Source organism: Strigops habroptila, chromosome 6, assembly GCF_004027225.2.
Source record: "Strigops habroptila isolate Jane chromosome 6, bStrHab1.2.pri, whole genome shotgun sequence".
In the NCBI taxonomy this organism is placed as follows: Eukaryota; Metazoa; Chordata; class Aves; order Psittaciformes; family Psittacidae; genus Strigops; species Strigops habroptila.
This window is the reverse complement of record NC_044282.2, coordinates 63,743,935-63,760,258: the sequence shown is the minus strand read 5'-3', so window position 1 is coordinate 63,760,258 and position 16,324 is coordinate 63,743,935. Positions and strand designations below refer to the sequence as shown.

General features: G+C 45.7%; 2 protein-coding genes across 10 annotated transcripts; both read left to right on the top strand.

Moving 5' to 3' along the window:
• Positions 1-111: 111 nt before the first annotated feature.
• GEMIN6 (gem nuclear organelle associated protein 6) lies at positions 112-5,362 on the top strand. 5 transcript variants are annotated; one of them, XM_030490772.1, is made up of 3 exons: positions 112-133; positions 2,361-2,506; positions 4,143-5,362. In XM_030490772.1, exons 2-3 carry the CDS (start codon positions 2,379-2,381, stop codon positions 4,516-4,518), a joined length of 504 nt encoding a protein of 167 aa, XP_030346632.1. In that variant the 5' UTR covers positions 112-133; positions 2,361-2,378; the 3' UTR covers positions 4,519-5,362. The 5 variants fall into 5 exon arrangements, with proteins under 5 accessions (XP_030346632.1, XP_030346628.1, XP_030346630.1 ...); XM_030490768.1 differs by lacking the exon at positions 112-133 and adding an exon at positions 1,450-1,615; XM_030490770.1 differs by lacking the exon at positions 112-133 and adding an exon at positions 1,619-1,910.
• Positions 5,363-5,791: 429 nt separating this feature from the next.
• Positions 5,792-13,942, top strand: LOC115609933 (serine/arginine-rich splicing factor 7-like). 5 transcript variants are annotated; one of them, XR_003992050.1, is made up of 10 exons: positions 5,809-5,917; positions 6,341-6,521; positions 6,658-6,834; positions 7,034-7,482; positions 7,783-7,857; positions 7,981-8,082; positions 8,578-8,631; positions 11,021-11,065; positions 11,722-11,757; positions 12,618-13,942. XR_003992050.1 is itself a non-coding variant. In XM_030490763.1 (9 exons), the coding sequence occupies exons 1-9, from the start codon at positions 5,896-5,898 to the stop codon at positions 12,640-12,642; spliced, it is 717 nt and encodes a 238-aa protein (XP_030346623.1). In that variant the 5' UTR covers positions 5,793-5,895; the 3' UTR covers positions 12,643-13,942. The 5 variants fall into 5 exon arrangements, 2 of the variants coding, with proteins under 2 accessions (XP_030346624.1, XP_030346623.1); XM_030490763.1 differs by lacking the exon at positions 7,034-7,482 and having other exon boundaries at positions 5,793-5,917; XR_003992049.1 differs by having other exon boundaries at positions 5,797-5,917; positions 6,658-7,482.
• The last annotated feature ends 2,382 nt before the right edge of the window (positions 13,943-16,324 follow it).

The following is a 16,324-nucleotide window of genomic DNA, read 5'->3' as shown; positions in this document are numbered from 1 at the left end:
GGGGAGGCCGTTGCCATGGCGACCGTGCGGCCTATGGCGGCTGAGTGGGAGTGCCCGGGCCGGCGGTGCGGGGTGGGCTCCTGCGCCCGCCGCGGCTCTACGGGAGCCGCCCGCTCACCGGTGGGGCCCCGCAGTGAGCGAACGGCATCGCGGCGGGAAGCGGGGCGGAGGCGCAGCAGCGACTGACAAGCACCGTTTCCCCCGGGCGGAGGGAAGCGGTTTAGGCTTTGCCGGTCCTCCCGAAAGGGCGCTGTAGGACTGGGGAAGCGGCGCAGTAATGCCGGCGGAGTGCTCCTCAGCAGAAAAGCGACTTTTGTCTCAGAAATTGTGTGTTTACAACTTCATCTGTGCCACAGGTTCCACTACTAGTACAGTTACTGGAGTTGTGAGAGTTGCACTGCTTTGCGGCTGTGATTTAGGGTTAAATTTACGGTGTGAAAGCTGTAGTCACTGCCTGCGATAGTGATCTGTGCAAGATAGGGCTTAGATGACAGCATAAAAAAATTAGGGGCTTCGTGGTTGAGAACAATTAAAGATCTACACTGGCAACGATGGAGGGAAAAAGAAAGAATAATCAGTAGGGACTGAGACCAGCAAGATTTAAAGATGTTTGGAGTATTTTGCTCAAAAGGGACTTTGAACAAACTGCCCTCCAGTCTGTGATCCAGAAGGGGACCGATTAGGAAGTAAACCTAAAACGTTATGCTTATAAATACATAAACCCCAAACCATGCTCCATCTTTCCACTGCTCTTCTTTCAAATGGAACCTATGACTTCCCATTGTGTTGCTTGCTCTTATAATGAAAACAGTTAGATTTGCTAATCCCTGCTTTGTAATAAATCATAACTCTGAAAGAAAACAGTAGCTGAATACAGAGGCATAGACCATTCCTAAATAATCCATGTAGCACTGTGGAAGTTTAATTGAAACTTTAAAAAAAAAAAAAAGGGAAATTGCCTCCCCAAGCCTGCAAAATGAGACTTATTTTATACCCTTGATATTTTTTCTCTTACACTCACAAAACCATCACATGCTCGCTTAAACTTAAATTACTGAAATGATGCCAGCTTGTTTGCTTCATCCATAAGCTCTTCCAGCTCTTCATTGTTAAAACACCAGGTTTCGGGATGGGAAATCAAGTTTCTCACCTTCATGGCTGCACAGGAGCACTCGTGAAGACAACTCAAAACCAGGGAGCAAATATGTTTTTATGGAGTGGATACACACAACACGCATCTATACCTATTTAAGTACCCAGATTTCCTAAAGGGGCCGTGGTTTTGCATACTGGAGTGAGCGGTCTCAGCTCTAGCAGCAGCATCGCCCAATGCAGCTGAATTGGAGCAAGGCATAAGGCAGCACACGGGGTGGATGCACGCCTCGCCTCCTTGTTTCGCAATCTGGCCTCATATATGTATCAACTTATATATAATTTATATGCACACCCTGATTTTTCAAACACCGCAGATCTGAGCATTTGCCCGCCTCAGAAGCCTCTAATTTCGTGCTTAAAATAACCCAACCCAAACGGTGTCGGGGGAGGGCGCTGAGCGGCAGCAGGAAGCGGCGGGCCCAGCTCCCAGGCACCCTCGGCAGAGGCGGGAATCGAGTCGGTGAGCGGGGATCCGGGCTGCAGGGTCGCGATGGGGCCCGGTGCGCTCCTGTCTCCTGCCCCGTGGAGCCGGGCGGCTCTCCCTGCCGTGCCCAGCTCGCTGCCTGCGCTACCCGCCCCGCTTTAGGCTTTGAGGAGCCTGGGGGGAACAAAGCAGGGAGCTTCCTCCGGCCCTTTGTCCTCCCTCCGTCTCTCCCCAGCCCATATCCGGAGGGATACGGGGATAGAGACAAACGGTTGTGCGGTCCCAAGCTGCAACAGGGGTGGCTTTGCTCTGATTACCAGTAGTGCAGCTGGTACGGGGAAAGGAGCGGAACAGCACTTGGGGCTCGCTGTACCGTAGGGGATGAGCATAGAGCCGGGATCCGGGTGGATAACAGGCAGTGGAAGGGCGTGGACACAAGGTACACAGAGTGAGGGCAGTAAAATTTTGCCCTCAAGGGACAGAGAAACCGAGGTTTTGTAAGGGGGCAGAATAATACATGTAATATTTAATGCTACGGGAAAGTGTTACGTTAGCAGAACAATAATTTTTGAGGCTTTGCTGTGTGCCTTTACAAACAGGTGAACGGGATGGGAAATTGCAGAACTGCAGCAATATTGAAATCACTTGTGTGAATGCTTTTAAAATAAAGCAAATTAGGTTTAAGACAAATGGAAGATTTTTACTGTGAGGCTAACTTGGTTCTGATGTGAAAAGCAAAGCAAAAGGATTCATTGCTTCTGCTAATTGCTCAATTTTCTAGGTTCTGGATGTAGGAAATATGAATGAGTGGCAGAAGAAAAGCCCTCTAGAGTGGGAAACGTATTTGAACAAACTGGTGAAAGTCGCTGTAATTGAGAAACATGAATGTGAAGGATGGGTCTTAACAGTGGATCCAGTTTCTGCCAGGTAAGTACCAAAGCTTTTGTTTCTGTAAAGCAAAGAGAAAATAAATTTTTCAAGAAAAGATCCCAAGACTGAAGCAAACTTATGTGGAGCAAAACCTGCATGTTGGGGTTGTGTGTTCTGGTTTTTGGCTGGTTGGTTTTGTTTCTCTTTTTAATTGGCAAGGCCTAAGAGAAAGCACCATTCCAGTTGATGAGGCCAGTTTGCCTAAAACCACTGTAATCTCATTCAAAGGATTGAAAAGCTTGGGGAATGGATAATCTCTGAATTTATGCTAACTTTATTATGGACCTGAGATTAGTACTTTAAATGATATCTATGTGTTTAGGACTATTTTTAATAATATACTAACCTGTGCTTCAAGAGCGTAGGAGTACAGGAATATTTTTAATGCTTTAGGTGTTCAAATCCTCATCCTCTGTCCAGAGTTCTCACGTTGATGCCCTGCTCTCTCCTCCAGCCAAACAGCCGTGGCAGGGCAGTGGCTGCTTTGGAGAGGAAGCAGGGAAAATCAGCCATGGTGTTGGACAGAAAGTGGTACCACAGGTTGCTAGTATTTTAAATAAGTAACTTGAAAACAGGACTTGAAAAGCAGAACGCACCAGGGAATGGGCAGAAATTTGTCTGCTTGCTGCCAGAGCTTTTTCAAACCTTTTTGGTTGTGAGCTTGTCTCACGTGAGCACAAGATGGAGGCTAGAAACAAAAACATCCAGCTTCTGATGTGTTTCAGAAGAATTGGTTGTTGCTTCAACTCTGGAGTAGCTCCAATATTCCAGTCTTCTCTTGGAGTTGCTCATCGTTTTAGCAGGAAAGGTACATGCAGCTGTGAGTGATTCTGGGAATGGCTCAAGCTAAAATCAAGGCATTGCACATTTCCCAAAAAGTCACTACTTCTAATAATGGTGGCAGCAGTAGATTGGCAAAGTGCTGGCATCAAATTCGGGAATGTTTCTTCCCACAAGAGGAAGAAAATGTTTTCTGATTCTTTATGTTGATATATGGGGAAGAGGCCCTAGAAATGTAACAAGTTGCTTTCCTACCTCTATTTTAGGGATATAAGTGCCCTTGGGAAAAGAGCAGGCTGCTACATGAGCCTGAACCTGCTGTGACTGTGTTCCCATTGTAATACTCAAGCTATGTTTTTCAGTTAAGAAATTAGCAACACTCATGTAAAACTAAAAAAGTAACAATCAATAATTAAATATTAATAATTTGACATTAAAAGGTTCTGATGTTAGCTGTAGCCGTTGCCTTCAGCATTCAAAGTGCTGAATGTATGAAGGTATCATTGGTTTTGAATGCTGGAAGACTTCAAGGTTCTTCAGCAAGGTTGGGAATGCTGCACAGAAATACTTAGATTCCCAGCCCTGATTTTAATGTACACTTTGTTTTGTAAAAGTAATGTTCTGCTTGATCGTACCTAGAGTAGTTTCAAATTCAAGGCCAGAAGATACAAAGCCCCACATTTTCATTATTTTAAAGGTATAGTAGCATGCTCTTCACGAAGAATGCTGGGTACTCGATGCTGACTAAATACCTGGGTTATGCTGATGCTAATGAGCACTCATCTCCAAGAATCTTGGCCTGTTTTTTCTCAGTCTTCAGTTAAATACAGTGACATCCTCCTTTCCTTGGCAGTATTGTCCTCGCAACATTCCCGGAGAATGAAAGTGTGTCCATATCAGTTGTCTTGGGCCATGCTGTCGAGGAGGTAGAAATACTGAAAGAGGGGGACGATGAAATGGAGCAACGGCTTTCCTGCATATTTGCACCTGAAGAAAGCAAAGCCTACAGCCCAGAAGAACTCGAAAAGAGGAAGAACAACTTGAAGACTTGGCTAGAAACAAACCACATCCCCATAACAGAGCAAGGTGAATCAGGAAAGACGCTATGCGTGGCAGGGGTATTGACTATTGACCCACCATATGGCCCAGAAGAGTGCAGCAGCTCCAATGAGATTATTCTGTCTCGCGTTCAAGGCTTGATACAGGGCTATCTTGAGAAAAACCAGTGATGTCTGCTGTTTAAAGCAGTTGCCTTTAGGAATGGGTCTGCCTGGCCTATTTTAGGAACTGTCCTGGGTATAAATATTTGCTGTTTGCAAAAATGCTGGGTTTAGGTACTTTTGTCTGAGTTTTGTATGTTAAGGATAAAACAAGCAGTATAAATTAAAACCACAAAGCATTTTCTCTGCACTGTTTTTTTACTAAAAGTAAGCTGTTAGGTAATGATAATGTATTAAACTGATGATGTAAGTTTACTATCTCAGTAATATCAGTTGAGTAGCTATTTTTGTAACTGTATTGTGGAAGATGATATATGATAAATTTAAACTGTGTTTTACTCTGCCTTTAAAATCAATTTAATTATCTAGTGTTGTAGGCATGTTTATCTGAATTTGGACTTCACAAACCAGATGAAAAAATTGTTCTGTTTTTGTTATTCGGTTATTTGGGTTTTTTTTTCCCCACAACTGTTCTCCCATTTTAAAACATGAATTATAAGGTAGGTCCAAGTTTTTAAAATTATTAGGGAAAGATAGCAGGCAAATAGCAGGTTTTAAAAACATTTCCTACCTATCTTTATTTTAGAGCAGCAGTGATTGGAAGACCTTTGTTTCCTAGAAAGAGAATTCCCTGCAATTCAATGTTTGTGTTTCCTAATGCTTTGGTTTTATCTTATGGCAACACACAGTGCGAAAATCATTCTGTGATTATTCCTGACATTATTAATATAGAGCCCTCATTTATCTCATATATTGATCTGTCTTATTTTGAGATCACACCAAAACATGTTAGTTTGATCAAATCCTCTTTGAAAGTCTGCCTAGTCCTTGTGAATAAAATGCCATGCTCGTTCCTGCTCTGGGTTATTTTAAATTACTTCAGATTGGTCAGGTTTTTCTTAAAAATAGCCAGCTGCACGTATGCTCTGTGTGTTGTCTCCCTGAAAAAGTTGGTAGATGCCAACCCAAATGCTTCAACTGCCTATCTGTATGAGGGGATCGACCAGTGCCTGAATTCCAAGGCTCGTTGGGACGTATTCGGTGTGAGAGCTAGTGTGGGCCAAACTCTGCTCAGCAGCTTTAAGAACAGCTTGTGAATGCCTCGTTATGCGGAATGTTAACACCTCCCTGCCCGGGAGCGAGGAGCCTCCTGACGGTTACTCGCCTCAGCAGCACCAGCAGCCGCCCTGCCGCCATAGGCCCGCCGCCGTCATTCTCGCGAGAGCTCCCCGCGGCGAGGAGCGGGGCTGCTCCGCCCCGCGTTACCAAGCGACCAAACCCCCACCCCCAGTCCCCCCGAGCGGCAGTCGGGGCGCGGCGCGCAGTCGCAGCGGAGGCTCGCTCTGCATAAGGGTCGTGCGCGGGGCTCAGCCTGCAGCCGGGAAGATGTCGCGCTACGGGCGTTACGGTAAGGGGGAAGAGGGAGCCGCGGGGAGTGTGGAGCGAGTGGAGGGCTGCCACGGGGGGAGCGGCGTCGTTCGCGCCCCGCTTGAGGGATGGGAGAAGGTGGCCGTTGGCTTCGGGCGGCCGGCTGCGAGAGCGGACGGAGCCGAGGAGAGAGGCGCTGGGGGCTGCCGTGGGGTGGTGGCCGCGGGTCTGGCGGAGAGCGGGCCCCGGTGAGGGCGGTCTGGAAGGGAGAGAGCGGAGCGGCGGGAGCGAACCAAAATGGAGGCGGTGTCAAAGATGGCGGCGCTTCAAGGCGGCGGTTGGGGGGGGGGAGGGGCGGCGGCAGCGGCCGTGCCGCGCGCGCGGCCTCGTGTCCAGCGGCGCGCCTGCGCGCTGCAGGCGAGCGGAGCCCTGCGCGGGCCTGACATGGCGTCCATCCACGCAGAGACCAAGGTGTACGTGGGGAACCTGGGCACGGGCGCGGGCAAGGGCGAGCTGGAGAGAGCCTTCAGCTACTACGGGCCCCTGAGAACCGTGTGGATCGCGAGGAACCCGCCGGGGTTTGCCTTCGTGGAGTTTGAAGACCCGAGGGATGCTGAAGATGCTGTGCTTGGCCTTGATGGAAAGTATGTTTATGCCTAAAACCTCCTTGACTGCTCTGGCTGCAGTTTTAGCCTGCACCCATCATCAGTATCCATTTTGTGTGTAACAGGCGCAGGGGAGGCAAGTGTTCCCGTGATTTATACATACTATATCTTGCAGGATAATATGTGGCTCCAGAGTTAGAGTGGAAGTGTCAACTGGGATGCCTCGTCGCTCCCGTTACGACAGGCCTCCGGCCCGGCGCCCCTTTGACCCAAACGACAGATGCTATGAGTGTGGTGAGAAAGGCCACTATGCTTATGATTGTCACCGCTATAGTCGCCGAAGAAGGAGCAGGTACGTGTGGGGCCGGAGTGGCTGGATTGCTTCACCAGATCACTTTTGTGTAGCTCTTGCTAGCCAAGAACAGAATGTTGCACCAGTTTTAACTCTTAATGTTGTAAGTCAGCAGGTGTATATCACTTCTTTTTTTTTTTTTTGCTAATACATATAAAATGTTACTATCTTAATAATCAACCTGGTCAAAACCTTTCAGGTTTCTTCGTTTGAGTCAGTCGCCTTGATTCAGAATGTCACGAGCCTTAAGATTTCATGCTGAGGCGCCTTGCAAATCCGACACTTAAGATCCTCCTAGACCTTGAGGTGATCAGCATAAGAGGCCAGATCCCCTCGAGCCATCTACACGTAGCTTCACCTTATTCTTTAAGGGCAGAAAATTTGAGACGGTGATCGCCGTAACAGTAAATTTGGCTTTCAATTGGGGCCCCCCTCCGGTTTAGAAAGAGGAACACCAGATTGACCACATTCCCACCTAGAAAAATCTTCTTGCGTCAATCAAGCCTCACCCTGGCTCATTGGGCTGTCAGTTTGATCGTCGTTAGATTGAAGAGAACACCTAGATGCAGCGATCGGCTATAGATACTTCTAGATCGTCTAGATCTGCTAGACCTTGGGCCAAAGAGGGTCGACCTGCAAACTTGCAAGGTTTATTTTAAATACGCATTACAGTGTTTTCTATTCTAATGTAATTCTGCAATGTCATTCAGCTTTTAACATTTTTCTAGGTAGTAAAATGCTCAAGACGAGTAGGCCCAGAGATTTTTCCAGCTGACAGATGCTAGTGGTGTGGTTTTCTTTTGGTGTTTTTTTATCTTTTTTTTTTTCTTTTCCTTTTTTTTGTTTTCTTTTTAGTTGTCTGAAATAAGTTTTGACTTCAGCAGGGCCTCACGTGCACTGGTTGCTGCAGCTGTGTCCTGATACCTTTTTTCTCTAACCTAAACCCAGGTCCCGGTCAAGATCCCGTTCACGGTCCCGAGGTCGAAGGTATTCTCGCTCACGCAGTCGGAGTCGTGGTAGGAGGTAGGGTTCTGCCTGTTGTATTTTCATGCTTTTCCTTACTCCTCCCTCTGCTCCGCTCCTTTCTCTGCTCCTTGTGAAAAATAACTTGCAGTAATTCTAGTTGGTTTTCGCTTTCTTTTGTAGGTCGAGGTCAGCTTCCTACCGCAGGTCCAGGTCAATCTCTCCTCGTAGGTATAGGTCATTTTCACCCCGCAGATCTCGGTCTGGTTCTTTAAGGAGGTCAAGGTATGTGTCATCCATTAACCCCACAACATTGTTGAAGAGAACATAACTGTTGGAGTTAACATTAAGTTCGTTTTGCAGTTCATGTGCTTGCAGAAACCTTCATGGTGTAACATCCCCGAGAGCTAGTCTGAATGCTTTGTTTGATGTTAAAAACTAAACATACAGTTGTGGAGTTGCTCTTTCTGAGCTCTTTTGTAACTGTACTAAAGTTACAGCTTCGATCTAAGGTTAAGTTTTCCTACTTCACTTCTAAGGATACAGGGAGTAACTGCTTTATCAGCTAGGGCAGTAGGATTTCTTATGTGGTAGGTAGTACTGGCCAAATGTACTACAGCTTTCTAATAATAAAAGTTACTTCTGCAGAACGAATAGTTCCAACAGAATTATCTGAGATGAGTATCATAAAGGTCAAAGAATATTAGCTGTATGAGTCATGTAGTAGTGGGAGTTGGTCTGTTGCTGCTTGGGAGTTGATCTGTTGCTGCTTTTTCCTAGGTCTAGGTCCAGGTCACGCTCAAGGTCCCGGTCTGTTGTATGGCCTCGAAGCAGGTAAGATGCTTGTTTTAATTCAAACCTATAATAGTATTGGGGGTAGTTGTTTGTGGGGTTTTTTTCCTTCCCTGAGAGAGTTTGGCCGGAAGGGTGTAGGAGGTTGTGCAGCATAGCAGTGTTTGCAGTTAGTAATTTATGCATTTTCACAGACCATAGTAGTGGTTAATTTCTTGTGATAAACGTGAGCTTGTTTGGTCTGTGGCTACTAAATATAGTGTCTCTGTAGCCATAAACCAAGCATATATATGCTTTAAAGTCTGTGGAGAGAAGTTTTGAGGACTAGTTAATGCCTGTGCATGTAGGGAATGCTTGACCTTGGGTCCTGCAAGAAATGTTGCTTAGGTTTTTCTTAGCATGTTTCCTTTGTAAATTCCCAATGCTGGGGCTGGGTGGGAAGTGATGAGGTGGTTGCCACTATTGACAGAACTCTTGCTTACAGCTTTTCAGCTTTGTCAGTTCCAGTTCTGAGAGTTAGATCAAATTAAATTGCTGAGAACTACATTACATGGGGTAAGATGCTTGACTTGAGAGGTGTGGACGGGACCGTGAGTCCTAATGCTGCAGGTGGTGTTTTTAAGGACTTCGCTGACATGTAGCCCTAGTTTTGTGGATCTGGGTATTTTCCATGCTGAAATGGAAGCTGAGTAAAATGGGTATGGAGTAAATGTTGCTGTATTATTTTTCTCTATCCTTCGTAACAAGTTTTAGTTGGAAGAAGGGTGAAAGAGTAGGATAAAAGTGTGGTGAACATGAGAGCTGAAGTTAGCAATAATTGTCTTCAGTTTTGTACTAGAATGGGGCAAGAGAAGTGTTTTCTAGGAGTCTGCTACATTAGGACTTGCACGTTGAGCTTTAAGGGGGATGATGATTATTACTAGAGCTGTCCTGACTTACTACTCATACAAACCTGTAATGAAGGCTCAAAATGCATGCTGCTACTTTGGAAGAGTCTGGATGCTGCTGATGTTGCTTGGTGACATCTAGTTCTGGGACGGTCATGTTCCTGCGTGAAGGACTTGATAGTCATGTTGAAATTTCTGGGGAAAGCTGACTTTGCACAGGTGTGCAGTTACAGTGGTGAGAAGTGGTAGTTCAGGACTAGAGTATTGGCAGCATCATGAAAACTCCAGCAGTTCTTGTTCTCTGCTAATACAGCAAAACAAGTACAAAACGGGTGCTGCTTTTGGAGCTTTTGATCTGCAGTTCTACTTTGTTGGTGCGCCTCTCAGAAGGAGGGATTGACAGCAGTTTTTGTAACAAGACAGTGCTCTTGTGTGCTGGAAGTCCTGCTTAAGCTACAAAACGCAAGCTCTGGGTAGTTGTGAGCAACCTCATCCTGTATAACTGTGATACAGTAGCAGAATAACTGGATATAGTGTTAACTGTGACCAGAAAGGTTTCAAAGCAGTGACATGTAACTCTTGGTTTAACTTACACCAACAGTGTCCATGTAGTAGTTTTATCAGTTAATAGGGAAGGTAAAGGTGAATCTTGGTTACCCTTTAAAAGCAGTTCTGAGCAGGCATAAAATCATAGAATGGTTTGGGTTGGAAGGGATCTTAAAACTCATCTAGTACCAACCTCCCCGTCACAGTGCTGGAGTCATAGTCACAGACTGGTTTGGGTTGGAAGGGACCATAAAGCTCATCCAGTACCAACCCCCTGCCATGGGCAGGGACACCTTTTGCTGGACCAGGTTGCTCCAAGCCCCGTCCAACCTGGCCTTGAACACTGCCAGGGATGGGGCAGCCACAGCTGCTTTGGGCACCCTGTTCCAAAAGTTTCTCAGGTTTTTTTGGCCAAGTCTGTTAAACAAGTGACTCTCATGAGCACCAGGCTTTCTGATGTTCAGTAATACCACATGCCTGCATTCTGACATTCTAGGAGTACAGATATTTTCTAAGTAACAGCAAATACTTGAGTTGGTGAAGTAACAGAAATGTCAGGAAAGTATCGCTGTCGGAGTAGATTATAATTCATAAGATTAACTGGGAGTAGTTTACACTTTAGTAGCAAGATACTAAGGAGAAAACCAAGGTGCTGTTTTCATTGGGATAACCGATGGAAAAGCTGTATTATACTTGAATATATATGGGGAGAACATCTGGGAGCCTGCTACAAGGTCTTCTGTTTTGTGAAAGTGGTAGCTGAAGCTTTGCTGGGGAACTTCTTGTGCTTGTAGTCTTGTCTTCTGATGAGTGGGTCTCTGGGATGAGAGCTAAAGGGTTCTTGTGAACCATCACAAGAAAAGCCTGCAGCGCCAGAGCCTCCTGCTCTGATTTGTGATGCCACGTAGTATGAACTTGCTGTTGCTGGTTTAGCTAACTTTCGTTGTACGTGCATGCCACTGGCTGCTTTGCTGAGCTTTATTTTTCTCCTGTTGTAGGTCTGGGTCCCATGGTAGATCTAAATCTGGCTTACCTGCTAAAAGGTGAGCATATAAATACAAGCAGCACTCAGTATGTTGTGTTTTGGGTTTTTTTTTTTTTTTCTTTTCGTCATGATTCAAAATCTCTGCTTGGACCAGTATTGCAGTTGCATGTGGAAGTGGTGTGGTGGGGGTTCGTTCTTTTTCTTCTAGATTTTTCTTCAATTTTTTTTAATAGCTGTTTTGAAAGTTTTTCATACATTAATGTATTTTTTTTTTTTTATTGCTGATATTTTTTTTTTCCTTGTGGGACACTAAATTAATTCTTCCAGCATTGTGGATACAGGTTTTTGTTTAACCCATGATTGTGACAAAAAGTATTTTTGACAGCATTTGGGGCGTATCTTTCCCTACCTTTTGTTCTCAACTGTCTGTAGTTCTTAGTGTTCCTGACTACGTGATTCACTGCTCCTGCTTTGCAGTTCTGCTGTGATCATTTTACAGCTGCTTTGATGCTGTGTTGCTCTTTCTGAGGGCTCCACTTTTCAGCAGTTTTCCTTCTCCACTGCAGCTTCTTGCTTAAAGTAATTTGGTGTACTTGCTGTCATCAGCATTTTAACATATTTAACATCAAACTTCTTACTGGGTTTAAATGGCCAGAAGTGGTTACTGAGTGTTACATGTTTACCACATTGATGGCTTTTCTTCTTTTTTAACAGTCGTTCAAAGTCCAGATCACCATCTCCAAAGAGAAGGTAGGAATATCTTAACACTGGAGTGTGACATACAGTTACACAGCAACCACTCCAGACACCAGTGCTGGAGAAGTTAACTTGTGCAAGGATAAAAGCTTAAAGTTTGTTTTGATCTGTGAACTGTGAAAAGATGAATTGTTTTGGGCATTTCCTACTATGAAAAGATGTTGTTTTATGGGGACTTCCTACCACTGGTAGTCAGAACTTCACAACGGTAACCCTAAGGTAACCTACTTAAATGAAATTATAAAGGACAACAGAAAACGTGGGCAGATGGGAATCAAGTATCCCAGAGTTCCTGAGGAATTTAGAGTCTGGGGAAGAAGTGAATAATGCGAGGTATGGAGCAAACTCTGAACATGTGGTAGCATTAAATTCCTGCTGGTGGCTCCTCGCAGCTGGGTCTCAGTTGCACAGCTGCCAGGTTTTGCTGTGCACTCTGAAGGAAGAAGCAGGTTTTCCTATGGAACCAGAGGAGTGTGTGCTGGAATTTACATAGTCTGAGCTGGTGCCTCATGGAGAGCCCTAAACTGGAACACTAGGTTATGGCAGAGTAAGAACTCCTTTGCACAGCTGGAGCACAGGCTCCAGGGTCCTTCCTGAGCAGGCTTGATGTCTCACCTAGCCATGGCAGCTGATGGCTCTTTATCTTGCCTGCCCTTTTCAAGTTTAAAGCAGTTTTTACTTATAAAAGAGTAAAATGTAACACTTCTCATTCATGAACTGTAAATGAGAACAGTGCGATGAGGGGCATTACGAGGCAGGAAGGTCTCCTGAGCAGAGGAAACCTGGGATAGCACACACGGTTTCTGTTGGGTTTGCTGTAGGAGTTGCTCTTAATGTTTTTCTTTCCTTTTCAGTCACTCACCATCAGGAAGCCCTTGAAGGAGTGGAAGTCATGAAAGAATGGGTTTGAATTTAAAAAAGTTTAAGAAGAAAATTTATTTTGTTTACATTATTATAAGGGATTTTGTGGTGTCTTTATAAACGTAAGGGCTTAGTCCTAGAAGGCTGTTTCTATTGACTAACAATTGGCATGAACCTGGATCTTTTAAAAGTCTTAGTAGTAGACTAATGCAAAACTCCTTTGTTGTGTTAATGTTCTGTGATCTGGAAACGTTGGGCTTTTTTTATTGGTGCGTTGAAATAAACTGCATTTCTAACGAAGAAGTATTTTGTGATAACCCTGCTCTTTCTGTTAATGTTTGGGTAGCTGAAGCAGGTTACAGGTCGCTGGTGAAAAGCAGGAGGCACTTGTGAACTGAGGGTAGTGCAGCAGCCAGTCAGGAGCTCTGCAGGTGTGTGCCTGTCGGAGCATGGATTAGTGCCGAGTTACCAGTACCAGCTTGTCGGTGTTAACGTTTGGTCTTGAATGCTATGGTGATCTGTACCGTGTAGTTTTATTTGCACCTCCTCAAAGCTCAGTGAAGCTGAAAACGTGTCTGGAGGTGCTTGTAACTTGATGAATTGACTTGCAAAAATGCTTACAAAGGGCGTTAACAGATTGGAAAAAAACAAGGACTGTGTGAACGCTCCGTTGTCCCGATGATTAAAGGACCAGTGAACTTCTCACTCGAAGGTATTTGGAATATTTCTGGAATGTAAACTGTTGAAGTAAATACTTTCAGAAATCTTGTTCTGTGTCCAGTTGTGATACTTAGGATAAACTGGCAGTTCTGGTGCAGAAGATAATACTGTTTTGGGGAAATTAAAGCTTTTTGTATAGATTGAAGGTCACAAGCAGAACTTGCAGGTCATGTTTAAGTTGCAGTCAGTATATCTGAGGCATTGAGAGCTAATGTTACACTGACCTGATGTGACTGGTCACATCATCATCTTTGGTAGTGCAACCAAGGGGCTTACTGATGTCCTTACCAGTTGTTGCTTTGGGAAACTGGACCGTGGCTGCCATCTCACCATTTGGGGATTTAATACAAGTATGATAAACTAGTGCAAGGTATTTGCAAGTTGGAGTGGTCTTTGCAGCTGATAATGGCTGTTAACAGACTAGTAAAGAAGACAAAGTGCCAGGTGATTTTCACTTCTCCCTCCCCCATCACAGTTTATTGCATCAATGGTACAACTGCTGTGTGCAACAGTGCTTTTAAAGAAGGGGGGGTGGTGGCTTTTTTCCTCTCTGTACTGCCAAAGCAAGCTGACTCCATAATAAACCTGTAGACTGAAACACTTCTGCTGATTACCTTTCTTTTTCAGTCAGGTATTAAGAGTGTCACAAGGGGGTAGGTTGGGGTAGAGGAGGATGGAGGGAAGGAGGATTACTGGGGGCAGGAGGTTTTGGGGGCAGCACCTATCTGCTGAAGGACGTGAGTAATATAACCACTGTGCCCAGTCCTTGAAGTGCATATGCAGTTCCCAGGAATTGCATATTTGTCACTGAATGGGGCACTAGTAGAAATCCTCCTGAAGGAACAGCTCGCAGCGCAGGGGGTGAGATGGGAGGGGTGTGCTCACAGTTTCTATACCCACTGTCACCTTTTGATTGCATCAGTTTGTGCTTTGTTCCCTTCCCAGACTTGATGGTTCTACCCCCAGGCAAGACACCGGGACATTGCACAAGTCCTCCCTCTGGCAGGGGGAATGCAGCTACTTACCAGTCTTTCACATGGAATTCAGCATGTACTTGGGGGAAGAGTTACACAGACCCTGCTTAAGCACTAGTTTCAATCCAAACCACAGCACTCCCTGATGGTTGGGAAGTCATTTGTTCAAGAGGATACCACTTCTATGGAAGTCTGAGGTGAAAAATAGACTCGGTTCCCATTTAATGCTCTACTAGTCCTGCTTCCCACAGAGCTTATAGCTGACAACAGACTCCATATGCCTCTGTAGTGCTTTAGCACCCTGCCCTAGGATCCTTAGGCCCTAACAGCTCTTTACTAACCCTGTCCAGGTGGGCAGGTACAGGAGTATGGTGCTACTGGTGACCAACATTAAGTTGTGGGAACAATTCAGTTTCCTGGAGTATTGCTGGTTTTGGCTGGGATAAGGTGAATTTTCTTCATAGTAGGGGTTGTGGTTTGGATTTGTGCTCAAAACTCTGTTGATAATATAAGTACTGCTGAGCAGTGCTTACGCAGCCTTTTCTGCTCCTCATACTGCTGAGCAGGCTAAGGGGGCACAAGAAGTGGGGAGGAGACACAGGCAGACTGGCTGATGCCAACTGACCAAAGGGATACTCCAGACCATGTGTGTCAGGCTCAGCTTATAAAGCTGGGCAAAGAAGAAGAAAGGGGACACAGACATGCATTTAGAGTGAGGGTGTTTGTCATCCCAAGTAATCATTACTTGGGACATGAGTGTGTGACAGAGCTCTGCTGTCCTGGAGATGGCTGAACACCTGCCTGCGATGGGAAGTGGTGAGTGGATTCCTTGATTTGCTTTGCTTGCACACATGGCTTTTGCTTTACCTGTTAAACTGTCTTTACTCATTCTCTATCCCACTGGCAGCAGCTGTGCAGTGCAACTGGGGTTAAACCACAACAGCAGTTCAATGTATCTGCAGAGACCATTCTGCTGCCTTGGTATGTTGGTCTTGGTACTCCTGTCTTCTTCCACGCGCAAGGGTATGTTGCTGTGAAACTGCTTCTACAAATAAGCGTACTTTCTGATGTGCTTCCCCCTGTGCCTCATTCCTCAGCCTGGAGGCTATTTCTAGGCAGCGCTGGTGGTAGAGACAGCATTTACTCTGGTTTTACTATTACAGATGGCAGCAAAGTTATTTGACTTAAGGCACTTGCTATTATTTGCAATTGCTAGTACATCAGGCAGCTCAGCTGTAGTAATGCTCAGCACTGGAATTAAGCAATGTCAAAGGGAAGAAGTAATATTATCAGTCCATGCCCCAGAGCAGGAGTTTGGCTGGAAGTTTCCAAAAGTGGGTCTTTCTTCCAGCTCTGCAGGGTGGCAGAAGGACCACCACCTCCCAGAGGAGGTTAACAGTAACCATCCATCCACTCCAGGATCCATTTTTAGTGCACTACAGAAGCATAGACTGGTCTGGGTTGGAAGGGACCTTAAAGCTCATCCAGTTCCAACCCCCTGCCACGGGCAGGGACACCTTCCACTAGAGCAGGTTGCTCCAAGCCCCTGTGTCCAACCTGGCCGTGAACACTGCCAGGGATGGGGCAGCCACAGCTTCTCTGGGCAACCTGTGCCAGCGCCTCAGCACCCTCACAGGGAAGAACTTCCTAAGATCTCATCTAAGTCTCCCCTCTGTCAGGTTAAAGCCATTCCCCCTTGTCCTGTCATTACATGTCCTTGTAAAAAGCCCCTCTCCAGCTTTCTTGTCAGCCCCTTTAGGTATTGGAAGACTTTTTCACAGCACAGGGTGAGGCTGGGAAAGCCTGGCTGCCGAGGAAACCTCCACTGTAACCAGAACAGCCTGCGCAGATCCAGCATGTTACTCCAACTGATCCAGTAGTCTCCTCAGCAGGGGATGCTCTCTAACCGTATTTCAGAACCCCCTGACATGAATCAAAAGGTGCTCACCTTTTTAAAGGCTTTGGGTTGAACTGTAAGCAGCTCCATCTCTGGTCAGCTATGACCA

Coding starts and splice junctions, on each gene's coding strand:
- GEMIN6 (XM_030490772.1), top strand. CDS start 2,379: ATGAATGAGTGGCAGAAGAAAAGCCCTCTAGAGTGGGAAACGTATTTG. Junction 2,507..4,142: donor GTGGATCCAGTTTCTGCCAG/GTAAGTACCAAA, acceptor TTTCCTTGGCAG/TATTGTCCTCGCAACATTCC.
- LOC115609933 (XM_030490763.1), top strand. CDS start 5,896: ATGTCGCGCTACGGGCGTTACG. Junction 8,083..8,577: donor GGTTCTTTAAGGAGGTCAAG/GTATGTGTCATC, acceptor GCTTTTTCCTAG/GTCTAGGTCCAGGTCACGCT. Junction 11,758..12,617: donor TCACCATCTCCAAAGAGAAG/GTAGGAATATCT, acceptor TTTCCTTTTCAG/TCACTCACCATCAGGAAGCC.